The sequence below is a fragment of the Lolium rigidum genome, chromosome 6 (genome assembly GCF_022539505.1).
Source record: "Lolium rigidum isolate FL_2022 chromosome 6, APGP_CSIRO_Lrig_0.1, whole genome shotgun sequence".
In the NCBI taxonomy this organism is placed as follows: Eukaryota; Viridiplantae; Streptophyta; class Magnoliopsida; order Poales; family Poaceae; genus Lolium; species Lolium rigidum.
This window is the reverse complement of record NC_061513.1, coordinates 296965051-296981875: the sequence shown is the minus strand read 5'-3', so window position 1 is coordinate 296981875 and position 16825 is coordinate 296965051. Positions and strand designations below refer to the sequence as shown.

General features: G+C 45.6%; 2 protein-coding genes across 2 annotated transcripts in view; one reads left to right on the top strand and one right to left on the bottom strand.

The window, feature by feature from the left end:
- The window catches only part of LOC124664420 (LEAF RUST 10 DISEASE-RESISTANCE LOCUS RECEPTOR-LIKE PROTEIN KINASE-like 2.4), a 6903-nt gene extending 6718 nt beyond the window's left edge, over positions 1–185 (bottom strand). The window contains exon 1 of the mRNA XM_047201946.1: positions 31–185. Coding sequence (XP_047057902.1) covers positions 31–185 — 155 coding nt within the window. The remainder of the gene's footprint in view (positions 1–30) is intronic.
- A 9358-nt stretch (positions 186–9543) lies between these two features.
- LOC124659791 (LEAF RUST 10 DISEASE-RESISTANCE LOCUS RECEPTOR-LIKE PROTEIN KINASE-like 2.4) lies at positions 9544–13714 on the top strand. Its single transcript, XM_047197602.1, has 4 exons — positions 9544–10198; positions 12048–12083; positions 12414–13473; positions 13573–13714. Exons 1-4 carry the CDS (start codon positions 9544–9546, stop codon positions 13676–13678), a joined length of 1857 nt encoding a protein of 618 aa, XP_047053558.1. The 3' UTR covers positions 13679–13714.
- Positions 13715–16825: the final 3111 nt, after the last annotated feature.

Sequence of the window (16825 nt, the reverse complement as noted above, 5' to 3'; positions counted from 1 at the left end):
GGGGTCGAAGGGATGCTGAAGAAGATGCGCCTCTCGGAGGAGGAGAAGAAGGGGGTCAAAGTGGGAGGCGGGCTGACGGGGAAGGTGAAGGCGGCGGAGCTCCAAGCAGTGGGCAAGCTGATGTCGGAGAGGCCAGTGGCGGCGGAGTACTTGAAGCGGGCCTTGGGCGGAATCTGGTGCCCCATGAATGGCACCATCTGCAAGGAGTTGGGCGACAACAGGTTCAGGTTCACCTTCTCGCAGGCCTCGGGAAAGAGCAAAGCGCTCAAGGAGGGGCCATGGATGTTCAACCATGAGTTGCTGGTGATGGTCGACTTCGACCCTAGGAAGACGCTGGACGAGTACCAATTCGTTAAGGTGCCGTGCTGGATCAGAGTGTTGCAAATGCCCTTTGGGCTCATGAACAGGGAGACGGCGGAGGCTATTGGTGCTGAATTCGGTGGGCTGCTGGATGTGGAAACTGATGAAGATGGCACAGCGGTAGGAAAGTTTCTGCGAATTAAGGTAATCCTGGACATCAGAGTGCCGCTACGTCGCGGCATCAAGCTGCTTGAGGATGTGGAACTCGATACCGGGGGTCTCCAAGAGCTGGAGAGGTGGTGCCCTTTCCAGTACGAGTTCCTGCCTGACTTCTGTTACTGCTGTGGCCGGCTCGGCCACAAGAAGGACTACTGCCAATCGGGAGACAAAAAGAGCAAGTCTCTAGAATATGGACCGGAGCTTGTAGCAAAGAAATTTGGGGAGGATAGGGGCAGAAGCTCGCCTGGCGGGTTTGGGGGCAGTTGGGGCGGAGCCGGTTCGGGCGGCAAGAGCGGTAGCCGCAGTGGAAGTGCCTCATGGAGGAAAGACGGCGTAGGTTCGGGACCGTTGGTAAAGCAGAACAAAGTGGACGGTGAGGAGGTTACCAGTCCAATGAAAAAGGTGTCCGGGGGTTCAGGTGTGCAAGGGAAGAGACTCGAGAAGGACTTGTCCTTGGTGGTTCTTGAACCGGGGAAGGAAAAGGAGACGCGGGTGGCGATGGAGGTGGAGGCGGAGCTGGACCCCATAACGGCGGGAACCTCCCTGGTTCCAAATGTGGCGAAGGAAGAATTCATGGTTACATCAACTGTTGGGAAGGGTGAAAGTGCCTCTTCGCTTCCGCGGGAAACAAAAATGGGCACTTTCACAAGGAGGCCAAGACCGACCAAACAAGTGGAGGGGATGGCCAGCGGGAAGCTGGGAGCTAAAAGGGCCCTGGAGCTTGAGGAGACAGAGAAGGAAGAAACAGCAAAGAAGGCAAGGTCACACCAGGGAAAGAAGGAGCAGAACACGAGCGCAGTTGCTCAAAAACTCGCGGGATTGACAGGTCAATCCTGCCCTGATCAATGAAAGCGATAGCTTTCAACTGCCGTGGGCTTGGGAACCAGCCGGCAGTGGACGGTCTTCTGGAGCTCCAGAGGGCGGAAGAGCCTGATGTTCTTTTCCTGTCAGAAACGAAGATGGACAGGAGGGGGATGGAGAATTTCAGAGTGTTGCTGAATATGCCAAACATGGAAGTGTACGACTGTGATGGCCGAAGCGGTGGTTTAGCACTGTTTTGGAAGAGGGATGTGAAGCTGTGTGTTAGCCCTGTGAAGACCCGCTATCACATCGAGGCGGAGATCACGGGAGAGGATGGCTTCGTCTGGCGGCTTACTGGCATCTATGGGGAGCCAAAGACAAGCGACAAGGAGAAGACTTGGAGGCTCTTGCAAATCTTGCATGGCCAGTCCAATCTCCCCTGGATGTGCTTCGGGGATTTCAACGAAATCCTCTTTGCTAGTGAAAAACAAGGAGGGAAAGTCAAAAACCAAGCCGCAATGGAAAGGTTTAGACACGCTCTTGATGCTTGTGAGCTTGAGGATCTGGGCTACATTGGAGACCCATACACATGGAGGAACAATAGCAGCTCCGCTGGGACATACATCAAGGAAAGGCTGGATAGGGCCGTCGCAAATTTGACGTGGAGACAACATTTTCCAGCCTACAAAACTATTAACGGTGACCCAAGACATTCGGATCACAGGCCAATCATCGTGGTCATGGATCCGGATTATGAACCAAATAGACCCAACACCAACCAGGTCATAGCCCAACCAAAATTTGAAGCGAAGTGGCTTGAAGAGGAGGAATGTGAGGAAATTGTGTACAATTCCTGGAACATGGCCATTCTCAATGGTAATAGAGCGGTGACTGAAATCATCAAGCAAGTGGGTGCTGATCTGCACACATGGAACAAAGATGTGTTGGGGGATCTAAGGAACAGAATTAAAAAGGTCAAAAAGGAGTTGGCCAAGTGCAGGAGGGAAGATATATCCCAGAACCAAGTCTCCAAAGAGCACATGCTGAGGTATAAGTTGGAAAGGCTACAAGACCAGAAGAATATTTTCTGGAAGCAAAGGGCACACGCCCACTGGCTAAAAGATGGAGACCAGAATACCAAATACTTCCATGCCTGTGTCTCTGAGCGAAAGAAAGCCAACATGATCAAGAGGATCAAGTCGGACAATGGACACATTGTGGAGGGAGAAGAAAAGCTGAAGCAGTTTATTGAGAACTACCACAAAACTTTGTTCTCCGCCGTGGAAAACCACTCTCAACCAAAGCTGCTAGGCATGGTCCAAAGGGTTGTGACCGAGGAGATGAACTCTTTTCTCACTAAGGCCTTTACCAATGATGAGATCAAACAGGCTCTGAATTCTATGGGAGACCTCAAGGCCCCTGGGCCTGATGGTATGCTTGTGGTCTTTTACAAAAGGTTCTGGGAGCTAGTGGGGGAGAAAGTGCAGAATGAAGTCCTGCAAGTGCTTAATGGGGAAAATATGCCTGCAGACTGGAATGAAACTATCATCGTCCTCATTCCCAAAACAAGAAATCCTGAACGCATGAAGGATCTGAGGCCCATCAGCCTTTGCAATGTGCTCTATAAGATTGTGGCCAAGGCTGTTGCTTTCAGATTCAAGCAGGTGCTCCCCAATTGCATATCTCAAAGCCAGAGTGCCTTTGTTCCTGGGCGGCTAATTACTGACAACATCCTCATTGCGTATGAGACTACCCATTTCATGCACAATAGGAAGGGGGTAGGGATGGTATCGCTGCTGTGAAGCATACGACCGAGTTGACTGGTCTTTTTTGGAGAAAATGATGATCAAGCTGGGGTTTGGTAGCGCCTGGGTGAAGTTGGTGATGGGATGCGTCCGAACTGTCAGCTATAGGGTCAAGGTCAATAGTGAGCTTACTTCCGTTATCCAGCCTCAAAGGGGATTGCGCCAGGGCTGCCCCTTGTCTCCATACTTGTTCCTCTTGTGTGGAGAGGGGCTGTCCACTCTGTTCAAAGCTGCAGACACCGATGGTTCGCTGCAAGGGGTGCAGATCTGCCATGGGGCTCCCCGGATTAACCACATGTTTTTTGCTGCTGATGCCCTTATCTTCATGAAGGTTAATGAAGATAGTGCCAGGAAACTCCAGCAAATTCTGGGCATTTATGAGGGTGCCTTTGGCCAGATGATCAACAAGGAGAAGTCGGCTGTCATGTTCAGTAAAGGCACAGATAGAAAGGCTAAGAGGAGATTCCTAGCCTCCCTTCAAATTCCGGATGAAGCGTATAATGAGCGGTACCTTGGCATGCCCGTCTATTTGGGAAGATCTAAAAAGAAAGCCTTTGAGTACCTTAAGGAAAAAATATGGAAGCTCATCCAAGGCTGGAAGGAAAGATTCTTATCTAGAGCAGGGAAGGAGATTCTTGTGAAGGCGGTTGCCCAGGCCATCCCCATTTACACCATGTCCTGTTTTGACCTCACCAAAACCTTCTGCGATGAAGTTAGTGCGATGATCTGCAAGTTCTGGTGGAATAGCAATGATGAAGAGAGGCACCATTGGCTCAGCTGGGAATGCCTCACCGATCCAAAAGCAGAGGGGGGCCTGGGGTTTCGTGATCTCCACCTCTTCAATATGGCCATGCTCTCAAGGCAGGGATGGCGTCTCATCCAGGACCCAGATTCCCTCTGTGGTCAAGTTCTGAAGGCGAGATACTTCCCAAATGGCTCCATCCTGGATGCGTGTGCGGCGCCGGGTATCTCCTACTCTTGGCGCAGTATCCTCAAAGGCGTGGCCTTGCTGAAGGAGGGAATTATATGGAGGGTGGGCGATGGTTCCAAGATCAACATCTGGGCTGATCCCTGGTTGCCCAATGGCGATACTAGAAGGCCAAGAACTGTTAAGGGACAGCGGACTTTGAGCAAGGTGGCTGATCTCATAAATCCTCTCAATGGCACTTGGGATGAACGCCTGGTCAGAGAAAATTTCCAAACTGAAGATGCTAAGGCCATCCTCTCCATTAGCCTGTGCGAGGATATGGAGGACTGCATCGCCTGGCATTTCGATCCCAAAGGGAATTTTTTGGTCAAGTCTGCATACAAGGTGGCTGTGATGAATAAAAATAGGCGTACAGGGAGGGAGGCGGCCTGATCCAGGGAGTACATTGCAAACAACACAGTTAAATTCGAATGGAGCAAAATCTGGAAACTCAAGGCGGACAACAAGTTGAGAATGTTTGTGTGGAGGTTGGCACACAACAGTTTGGCAAGCAGGATGAAGATCCAGCGGATAGGTGTCGACTTGGACACAAGATGTCCAGTGTGCAACAGGCTGGACGAAGATGGGGGACACATTTTCCTGAAATGTAAGATGGTGAAAGAATGCTGGAGGTTCCTTGGGTTGGGGAAGATCAGAGAATCGCTGCTTGGCTGCAAAAACTCGATGGAGCTCCTGGAGGCCTTGGACCAGATGGAGGAGGATACACAAATCAAAACATTGACATTGATGTGGGAGTGCTGGGATGCCAGGAACAAGGTCAACGCTGGGAAAACAGAAGATACGTGGAGGAAGTATGCCGCAAAGTTGAGACACATATCATCGACTTTCAAAGCCTCAACAAAACGGAGAAGAGACCAAAACCGCCTGTCAATCACAAATGGAGGAAACCACCTGATGGATCCATTAAGATCAATTTTGATGGAGCCTATGACAGCGCAACAGGGAAGGGAGCCTGGGGCTTCATCGCCAGGGATCATCTCGGGGACTTTGCGGCGGCCGGTGCTGGTAAATCCTGCCACCTCCGCGACGCCCTCCATTCGGAAACCATGGCCTGCCTTGCAGCGGTGGAGGGAGCTATCAAGATGGGTGCAACCAGAGTTGAATTTGAATCTGATTCTACTACTCTGGTGAATGCTCTCAATGGCAACGAGTATGACAGGTCTACCATAGGCGTGCTGATAAAGGAAGTGAAGAGTCTGTGTGTCACCAACTTCATTTGCTTTTCTTTTTCCTTTGATCGGCGCACCTGTAACGCTGTAGCTCACGAGCTAGCTAGATTTGGAATGAACTCTGCTGAGGCGAGTTCTTTCTGGGTGGATTTTGCACCCAGCTGTGTAAGTGACTTTATTGCCAGTGATATTGCTGTGCAAGGAGAGTAATGAAAATGTGTTTCCTGTCAAAAAAACTGCACGACCCCAGAAGCACGCACGAGTAAGAAGACAACCGCCGCCTTACCCTAGCTGCAGACCCGGGCTAGCAGGAGTGCAAAGTGTGCATGCGCACAGGGCCCAAAAAAAATTGGGGCCCCAAATGTTATTATAGGCTTATACTCGTATAGATATTCAGCAAAAAAAAAAAAAAAACAGGACCAGCCCTATACTTTGGCCTTCCAATCGATGGGGGAGAGGTAGCCTAGCCCAGCAAGGCCGACGGGAATCGATCGATCCAGAAACTGGGTGGGTGCTGTATGCCGACGTGGTCGGCGCGGACCAGGAGCCGCACACCCCCCGGTAGGTTGTTGGGCCGGCCCAACAATCCCAGTTTTTTTTTGCTATTTCGTTTTTTCTGTTCGATTTTTCTTTTTACGTTTTCTAAAAGCTGATTCTTTATAAAAGTGATTTTTAAAATCTGGAATTTTCAAGTTTAGTTTTTTACGAAATTTAAATATTTTCAAAATTTGAACATTTTTCGAATTTGAAACATTTTTTAGATTTTTTTCTCGAAATTTGAACAGTTTTTGAATTTTAACATTTTTTATTTTTTGTTCAAAATTTGAAAAAATATTCGAATATGATCATTTTTTAAAAAATTTAACATTTTTCACGTTCGAACGGTTTTCAAATTTGAACGGTTTTCAGATTTGAACGATTTTTAGATTTGAACGGTTTTCAGATTTGAACGGTATTTAGATTTGAACAGTTTTGAGATTTGAACGGTTTTCAAATTTGAATATTTTAGAATTTAAACATTTTCTCAATTTGAACAATTTTAAAAATAAAAAATTTCGAATCTAAAAAATATAAACAAAACCGAAAATAGAAAAAAGAAAACAGAAAAAGAAACCAGAAAAAAAAGGGAAAACGAACTGCTACAGACTAAACAGACATAAATGGGCCTGGCTCATACCCGACCAGGGGGCGTGCGGTGGTCGGTAGCCACCGACCTGGTCGGTGTAAAGGTTTTGCCTAGAAACTGGCTCACCTTCCTCAACGAAGCTGAATTGATCGAGAAACTACATGGCTCGGCTCCCTTGACGAAGCGGAAGCGACGCGGGCTGCAGGCCCCAACACCAATCAGTTCTTCTCCTCTGCAGTTCTGCACTGCTCCGAGTCCTTGCCGGTCGATCTTGCGATCAAGTACACCAGGTGCGGTCATGCGCTCGCAGCATCCCTCATCTCATCTCTCTTCCCTATTTCTTTTCTAATTTTCTTGTCCAGTTTTTTCTAGTAGATGCTCTACCGCCCCCTATATGTTTTTTTATCATAATTTACAAATTCGTTCAGTTGTGTTGTATTTTTATTCATCTTTTTTTGTAGAAATCAACATGGAAAAGTCCAAATCCAGTTTTTACAAGCGTTAAAAAAAAGAGAAGGAAGAATAATTGATTCAATCTCAAAGAGGGGCAATTGGCAAGTTTGTTAAAAACAAAACGAAAGTGTCCTCCGATAATCAGTCACTTGATGTTGATTCTTCAACCCTTGTATTTGCTATTGTTCCTTAAACTGATTCTAGAGTCAGATTGAGCCAGGAGTCAGGAGTTTAATAGGTATGCTTTTTAATAATGTTGTTCGAATAAATATTATGCAACAGGGAGTTTAATAGATATGTTTCTTAATATATACAATTTCTATGTAAGATACTCTCGCATATTGGTTATAATTTTTGAATAGTCTATTTTTCTAGTGCAATAGGGCCCCATTTTAAAGTATCGCACAAGGCCCCAAATTTGGCCGGCCCGGCCCTGCCTAGCTGCCTCCACTTTATCCTCCTCTACAGATCGGTTCTTCCTCCTTCGGTCAGCTTCGCCGGCGTCGGGAGGAGTGGGAATCTATTCTTAGAGTTTTTGATAAAAGTAGTGTTTTTATTAGAATTTTGGTAGCCCTTTTCTTGTTAGTTTTTCTTCAATAGAGATGGCATCGTCTACGATAAATGACCTTCGGCCATTCGTTCGGCAACGTGATCTCTTTCTCGGCGTCAATGGTGGTGTTGAAAGATTGCAATTCTCTAGGTATAAGTCTTGAGATCTTGCGTCGCCAGATCAACTTTGGATCTTTTCTCATGGTTGCCGCGGGGAGGATTATTCTCGCGGTTTTTGTCTCAGCGGCTATGTCCTCTACAATGGCAATTTGTACTATCGGCTCTCCAATGACGTCGACAAGGCTGGTCGATTATTATTTCATGTTATACTGGTGTTGGTACTCTTGTCGATGTTAATTGACTACTTTAATGGTTAGGTGCGTGCACATAGCTTTAGTATTACGGTTCAAATTAAAATTATGAGAGAACCTTCGTTCGCATTTACAAGTCTATGATTTGTAATCTATCTTTGGCTGTTTTCAGAAAAGTATATAATTATGTCTTAGAAGAAGAAAGAGTTTGAAGACCTCAAAGATATGCTAGTATCATTTAGATTTTATTTTGTAATTGCTGAAGACAGCTCATGTATCTCTACCATATATCCTTTGAATAATTTGGTACAGGCACCTTGCATTAGTCGTTCAAGCATACGAGGATGAATTGATCTTGTAGACCAGGTTCAGACTGTCTTAAACCTGGATGATTCTATCTGAACTTCCATCTACGGCAGACATCAGTGCAAACCCACGGCAGGTTCAAGGTAACAAACATTGTCAAGGAAGGACATCAACCCAACAGAAATATGCCATGCTCATCACGCACCATAGCTCCAGCACCCATGCGCCGGAGACCACAAGTTCAGCGCTGCATAAAAGTTCACCATAACCATACATCCAGGCGGTGGAGGTCACTTTGGAATTGAAGCTGGAGGCTCACACCTGGTAGAAGGATATGTTTTGAAGGAGTTGCAGGATCATATTTAACATAGGCATGAGTCTTCTCCAGAGAGATTGTATAAACAATAGCCAGTAAACAATAAAGCTCTATCTTACCACAGGGAAAAAAACAAATATCAAAATAGCGTAATCCGATAGAACAAGACCACAGAGAATGAACAAGGCACCACAACATTTTGCAGATTGGATTTGCGACTAGGTATTATGGTGCCCACACTAAGTCAATCGAAAGTCCTCTGCTGGCAATCACATCCAAGCGCACCTTGAGACTTCTCCAGTGGATTCTCCTGAACACTCTTGAAAAGTCTGAAGACCGTCTGCAGGACGTGTGGACCAAGGTAGCCAGCACTCAGCCCACTAGGCACGGTATTCTCTGTTCTATCTCCCCACACCCCATGACCACAGCTGCAAAAAAATTCCAAATCTAAACAATTGTGATGGTTCCGAGCTGCTGCCTTTCCTGCTCCTGGTGGTGACTATCAACTTATCAAGGTACATCTCTTCTGCTCCTGGTGGTGAGACAAACCACCCATGCACACTCTGGTTGAAGTGCCCTGCCAGCTGCCAGACCTCCCCATCGCCGGGATCACTGCAATTATCCTGCCATGCCATGTAAAGATGAAAGTTAAGGTGCAGGTAATGGGCAAATCCTGGAGTTCACAAAGTACCAGTATACACATTACACACAAGAAAATGGCTCTCTCTCCAGAAAAACTGTATGAAGAATATTCAGTAGTCAACAAAGCTATCTCTTCCCACGAAAAGAAACATTGAATTAATGTTCCCAGATACAACACCACCACACAAAAGTGTTTGCAAATTGCTTCTGCTGTAATATTACGTGCCATGGTACTCCTGGGGAAAAGTACATTCAGTTAATGGAATTCCACTATCGGCAGTCACATCCAATCGCACTGTAGAGACTTGTCCACTGGGATTCTGCCAAACTGTCGAAACATCACCCCAGAACCAGTCAACAAGTTAGTCTTTTGGTCACCGTGTGAAGCTAGTCTTTTGGCCGCCGTGTGAAGCTCGTCTCACAGGATTTGTGCACCAAGATAGCGTAGCGCCCCGAATCACTAGCAGAGCATTCTTATTCTCACTTACTTCCATCTTCCGAGGCGGCCAGGGTCCAGCACCCCGCTCACTAGCAACAAATTCCAAATCCCGTGCTGCCATGACTCCAAGATACTGGCTCTTCTTGGCCTGGTGGCTACCGCTGATGCTGGCCGTCGTGGTGGCTGAGGAGCAAGCGGAAGGCTGCTCGGCTACGAGCTGTGGCAACGTCACCATCTCTGACCCATTCTGGCTCTCTGATTGGCAGACAGAAAGATCATGTGGTTCCCCGGATTTCGAGATCACCTGCCTTAACGACACTCCAGTTCTACCAAGCTCTGTACCCAGCGTTGGATTCACAATCATGGACATCTCTTACGAGGAAGAGAGCTTGCGCGTTGTGGATGTCTGCAAGCTGACATTGTTGCAAGCCTCCAACAGCTGCCAAGTAACGGTCTGGAACACCTCCGACAAGCTGGGCATCCCGTTCAAGATTGACCCCATCAACCTGAACCTCGTGATGTACAACTGCACATCGGCTTCCATGGTACGTCAGGACAGAGAGCTGGAGCAGACAAGAATGAGGTGTGGGAACGAGAGCCAGGTGTTTGTCCGCACGGAAGGGAGTTACGATGAGACGAGTGCTATGGAGGGCTGCGACACTCTCGTAGTCGTGCCGGTGCTGGGTGGTGCAAATGGCAAGGCAAACACGAGCGACTACGAGCAGCTCATCAGCGGCGGCTTCCTCTTGAAATGGCAGCGTGCACCTGTCAGTGGTAAGTTCAGTCATCAAATTGTTTTGTTTGTTTACTTAGCATTCTAATACTAAACTATAAATAAGAAATGCACATATCTTTTGTGGATCAAGCTCGAGGAGCTTGGAAGGATGGAAGAAAACTTGCCCTTTTTTCACTGAACTTCTTGAACTTCATAAAATTTATTTATGGAATAAGAAGAGCGGCTTCGGTGGGAAACTTTGATAAGCTACTTCCCACCCATAGGAATCAATCATGTTCTTTCTCTCCTCCTAGAAATAGGCTTTGGCCCTCACTTTATAAATAATGCCCATGGCCGAACCGATAAACAGTGATTTATAAATAAAGCCCACGGCTGAACCGATACAAAGTGATGAGAAAACTCTATTACAAAGTGAATCACAGTTAAACAAGAAAGAACATGGAAAACCAAACTTGTCACTGAAGACCGAGACTTGGGGAGACCAGAGCTCCACCATGATGGCCCCAAGAGGGTCACGGCGCGCGCTGTGTCGCTGTCATTTAGACCAAAACAGAAGTTTTCACCTATAGCCCACACGGTGCACTGAGTCACCTGCGTAGTCCACCTTCCGAGGCTGCCGCATCTGCATCCAAGATTTCCCACCCATGACATGGCAGACGCCACGACGACAAATCCATCGGAGCGGGCTGGGAAGGTCCGAGCCAGCCAACCAGCCCTTGGACGGCGGGGACTTAACAGGCAGGACGAGCATCCGCCGGCCAAGCCCACAAAACCTGAAAGAACGATTACTAGGCAAACGCTAGATCTAGGCCCCTGGCCTGGATCCGACACATTAGCCACACCGTGGCCGGGGAGGGGGTGGGGCATGAAACCCACACATGGCCAGCTCTGCCAGACACCGTCCATGTGCTTCCCGGCCATCCTCACACCCCACCGCGGCACGCCAGACGATATCTCCGCAGCTGTAGTGCACCGCTGACCCTCGGACAGGTGCACATAGCCGACAGCCAGATCTGAGTTCTGGCCATAGCCCTCCGGACCTAAAGCGGGCCCGAATGCTGATGGTCATGATCTGTCCAATGATCGTAGACAGAAAGCTCAATCAGATGATCCAGTTGGAATTATGATTTTGGCCAGATTTAGCCAGGAAGGATTTGCTCCAGTGCAAGTTGTGTGGTCAGAGAGTGGGACGGCTGCGGCGGCACCTTTCTGGGGTTTCAGTGATGTGTATAACTATGTGGATAACTGTCCAGAGGCATCTATGGAAATTAAGAAAGAAATCCACGACTTCTTAAACACAAGGAAGTTCAGAGCTCTCAAGCGATATTTAGACGAGAAGGATGAAGATGAAATTCAAAGACATCCGTCATCTAGACGAGATCATTTGAGACCTATGTCATGATGTTCTAGGTTCTAGAATTATTATTTATGTAATTTGTGTTGAACTTATGTCCGTTTTAGTTATTAAATCTCTTATTTGTCTGTCACGTATGATAGTATTTTGTACTAGCGACTGCTGAAGTACATGTCGATCTAGACTAATCACGGCTACTCTATGAGTCGGTACAACTCGGCTCGACTCGTGGACTCGCAATTCTTAAGTGTATGCAATCGCTATATTGGGTATCAAATCTAAACAGACCTATAATTGAAGCTTGTTTTGGCGAACTTCCATTTGAGCTACATAGTTGTTCAATACCTCAATCAAACAAAAGTCTCAATACTCCATGTTCTATTGTTCTTTGTTATTTTGCAATGTGTTTTTCTATTTCATCACAGAATATTGAAGATTCATATACTTACACCTTTCTTTCTTTTGGAAAAACAACAAACATAATACTATTGAACAATATAGTTTTTACTAATAAATTATATGTTATATTCCAGGTAGAAAGAGGGCCTTCAGGAAGATCATGTTAATAGGTATGTTAAAACATTTTCTATCTTTTCGTACGGGATGATTTAAATATTAGTAGTTCAATAATAGTGTTTTCTATGATGAAATGCTAACTTTAAAATTTATCTTGTCAGTAGTGAATGAAAAATGGTTCTAAAATTTAAAACTGAAACAAGAAACTCTCATTTCTGCATAATGCATGACTGTGCAACTTATGGTCTTTAGCTTGTTGGTACTATTACCATAATGAACTCTTGAAGAAAGAGAAAGTTAAACTATTGATCATCTTGGTAATCATAATGAATGTATAATAACTTCTGATTTACAAAAGGAAATAACATGTGCTTCCATCTCAGCTTTGACATCAGCAGCTGCAACCTTGCTCTTTACATGTATTTATTTCCTGATATGGCATAAAAAGGGCAAACGACTATGGTTTCTCAAGAAGACAAGCAGCAACAATGAAAAGAATTATGAGGCCATGATAGTATCTTATGGATCCCTAGCGCCAAAAAGATACATGTCCTCAAAGGTAATGAAGATAACGTCTTCTCGCAGTGATCAGCTTGGAAGAGGTGGTTATGGTGTAGTTTACAAAGGAAGACTACATGATGGTCGTTTGGTTGCTGTAAAATTCTTGCATGACTGCAAAGGAAATGGAGATGAGTTTGTGAATGAGGTTATGAGCATTGGCAGAACCTCTCATATTAATATTGTTAGCTTATTTGGGTTTTGTTTGGAGGGATCAAAACGAGCTCTTATATATGAGTACATGTCCAGCGGTTCCTTGGATAAGTACATATACTCAGGGAACCCAAAAGAAACTTTAGGATGGGAGAGGCTCTATGCGATAGCAATTGGGATTGCTCGTGGCCTAGACTACTTGCACCATGGCTGTAATTCTCGGATTGTTCATTTCGATATCAAGCCTCAGAATATCCTTCTAGACAAGGATTTTACCCCAAAGATTGCTGATTTTGGTCTAGCTAAATTGTGTCATGCAAATGAGAGCAAGCTTTCGATGACTGGTCCTAGAGGAACAATTGGATTCATCGCTCCGGAAGTTCACTATCGAAACTTCGGTGTGGTTTCAACAAAGTCAGATGTTTATAGTTATGGAATGATGTTGTTAGAGATGGTTGGGGGAAGGAAAAATGTGAACTCAATGGCAAAAAGTTCCAGCGAACAATATTTTCCAGACTGGATTTATGACCACTTCGCAGCAGATGATGGATTGCAAGCATGTGATGTCACAAGAGAAATTGAGGAAATGGCAAAAAAGATGACCTTCATTGGCTTGTGGTGCATACAGATACTACCCATTTATCGCCCTACAATAGCCAAAGTTCTAGAAATGTTCGACAGAAGCTTAGATGAAATGGAGATGCCACCAAAGCAAAACTTTTGTGAATTACTGTAAGATATTTATGAACATATTTGAGTTTTTCTTCAGTGAAGTTATTCTGCAAAAATATTTTTAAATAACTTGACCTACATCTTTATGTCTCATTCCAGTGAAGATTCAGCTCAGAATATGAGCGTACAAAGTGCAAGTTCTACCATTCCTGAAGACATAAGCCTTGTGAATTCAAAAAGCCTTGAAGAGTTACCAAGTCATTGAGAAGGTTGGCTCTATGTACTAGATTCAGAAATTAGACAGAAGTAATAAAACTCAACTTTGTATCGTAAAACAAATTCCATGAATGTACGGACTAAATTAAGGGTGGCTCTATGTGGAACAAACAGACACGGATAAATATGTCTTTAAGGTTCCATTGATATTGTCCAAGTTAGAAGATGGATCATCTAAAGATTAACTCATCACAAATTCCCACCATTGTTATTGGGAAAGGGTGCAGAGAAGAAGAGATATGATGTGATACCTTTTTGTTCATCATAGATAGGAGTATAGGATTAGTGGTGGTGAAACTGGAAGTTGCCGATTCTCTTGCACAAAATAGTTAGTTCTGTCAAATAGTTAACACTGGCTTCCGTTCAGAAGTAGTATGTCGCTGACTCAAGAGGAAACCGAAAAGGGGGGCAATAGCAGGTACAAAATATTGTTTCGACTTTCCAAACACCAGCCATGGTTCTAACACTTGTCACATATACCCACATGATCACTGATTCACATGGGTGGTACCCAAAGCCATTACAGATTACTGTATTGACTATTTGGTATGCATCAAAACGGGAGGAAAAACCGATCCTATACAACTAGTGTTTAGAACACCAACAATGATTGTAACAGTCCAATTTACATGGTGACAACTGACCTGTTTTAAGATCACTTCATTTTATCCGAAGCTACGGACCAAAAAGAGGGGCTGATGTTCATGTGAGCGTGGCGTGCTAAGTCCCAACAGGCAAACGTGGTCAAATTCTTATGCCACAGGACTTTCACTGACAGAAATCTGGCTAAATACTTAATAAACATTATTTAGGCTGTAACAATGTGCATTAGTGTATCAATCACATTTTTACATAGATGGGAATTCCTATTGGGCAAAATATCTTGGAAGCTGAAGGCAGAAACTTACTTGCTTCTCCTCTGAACATGTTCGTCGCGACCACCCAAGCAAACAGCACTGCCTCCGCCTTGCTCAACGAGAGTTTCCGCCACTCCGTCCCTATCCGCCGCTGCCGAGCGGGTCCCGGGGTTGCTCGGAGATTCCTCGCGTAGCCGGAGACGGCCGCGGCGCCAGCAGGGGGACGGGCACGGCGGCACGAGCGGGGAATCGGGGTCATCACCGGCGGCGGCCTGACGCCAATCCAGACAGATGAACATCGGCAGGCTCGGGCTGTAGGGCCTTCCGCGGGCCCCGTGTCCGTGCAGGCCCAAAGAAGCTCTATAGATGGACATGTGCGTACCACCCAGGTAGCAACCATTCGGCCCAGTTTGTTCTAACAGGCCAATCCTATCCATCACTTTCATTTTTCGCCTGTATATTTTTTGTAAGAATCATACCTGCCTTCTATTAATTCACCACATATAATTCCGTACATAAGATAAAAACGAAAATTCCGTTCAATACGCTAAATAAAAAAGATAATTTGGTACAAACAAGGTGCACCTCTGTAACCCACACAGCTCTAGCACCATGTCAGGATCCGCAAGTCCTCGAAAAGAGCTTCGAGGGGGAGGAAGGAGAGCACCCGATCAGCTCAGATCTACAACAACTAGGAAAAAATAAATTTGGAAATGGTAAAATGATAAATGAAATTTTGGTTTTTCATAGGTTGGCGACCCAAGCTGGTTTAACTCACTAATGATCGATTACAACGATTTTAACGTACTAATGAGCTCTGTTGGGCGGAGGAGGGAGGCGTGGAGGCCTGCCATGTTCTTCGAGCACCAAGGCATCGATTTGCTTCATGTCGGCCTCCTCGATCTGGTCGTCGACGAGTTCTTGTCTTCATCGCAGAGATTTTCGTAGTTTGGCGCGGGGTGCTACTGGATATCAAGAGCATTATCGATGCGATCATGCGCGCCCTTACCTTCATCCATAATGGCTCGATGCCATGGGACATATCTTAATTAATATAGTCTATTTAGATTTCCATGAAACTGAAAGAGGTGGATAAAACCATGGTGGTTGCAATCGGAGATTGGTAATGGTGAAGATGTTAGTGGTTGGGATGAAGACAATGCGGCACGGGTTCTTCCTATATGTCGGGTATTTTGCGAATTGTAGCAACAGCCTTGGCAAGCAGGAGTGGCAGCATAGATGGACTGCATTCTTAGTGGTGCTCCTCAAGTGCCTCGACACGATTTTCAGGGTGAAAACAAAAGGTCTAGCGTTCATTGGTTGTACCTATACCTGGCCATATGTCGGGCCAGGCCGGGCCTCGTGCCGGGCCGAGGAAAGCCCGATGCTCAAAAATCAGGTCCAAGCCCGGCCCGGGCAAAAACCCATGATACCCATCGGGCTGTCGGGCCGTGGGCCGGGCCGCAGTGTTAAATGGACTTTTCGGGCTACCTAGGCCCGGGCGGCCCGGGTGTCGGGCCAACATTTTGAGGCCCAGACCCGAGTTTTTTGGGCCGGGCTTCGGGCCGGGCTACACCTGGCAATAGCCTTGCAAAAGCATTGTTTTGGAAACTCTAGGGTAAAAACCCAAGATCTTCGGTTGAGCAACGACATTGCTGGTGTATTGTTTTTTTCTTGGAGCCGTTGCTTTTGGACAATCTCGATTGTAGTCCCGATGCTATCTTCGGTGGTGGTTTGAGTGCTACTATTGCGAGTGGTTTCATCACCGGGGCAGTGTTTTTGTTTTCTTTTTCTCTTTTTTCTCTTGGCTGTGTGTACCCATGATGTCTTTGTACATCTTGTTGGTGCAGAGGCTAGATGTAATTGTTATTTTACAATATTATTATATATTTCCTTTATCGGAAAAAAGCTAGACTCACAAACAAACAAAAAATCTAGATATTGGTGTTCTTCCTAATGCTCCTTTGTGAAGCAGTTGTCTATAAATTTACTTGTAATGAATTTATACTGCTATGGTGACACTTTTAAATATTTGACGTAGATGTCTACAAATTTAGGGATGAGATGATTACTTCCTCGCTGGACGAGGAGATTTTTTTTGCGAGAGAAGAACTTTTTTGTTGTGTAAATGAACCGAATATTGTGAAATACTATTGAATCACTAGCATGCTCGTGTGGATGATATGTAGTAGAATGTAGAAAACAAATACTAAATCACTAACACAATGAGTAGTTAAATCTCACACAATTACTATCCAAGTTTACTACACTTGTTTTTC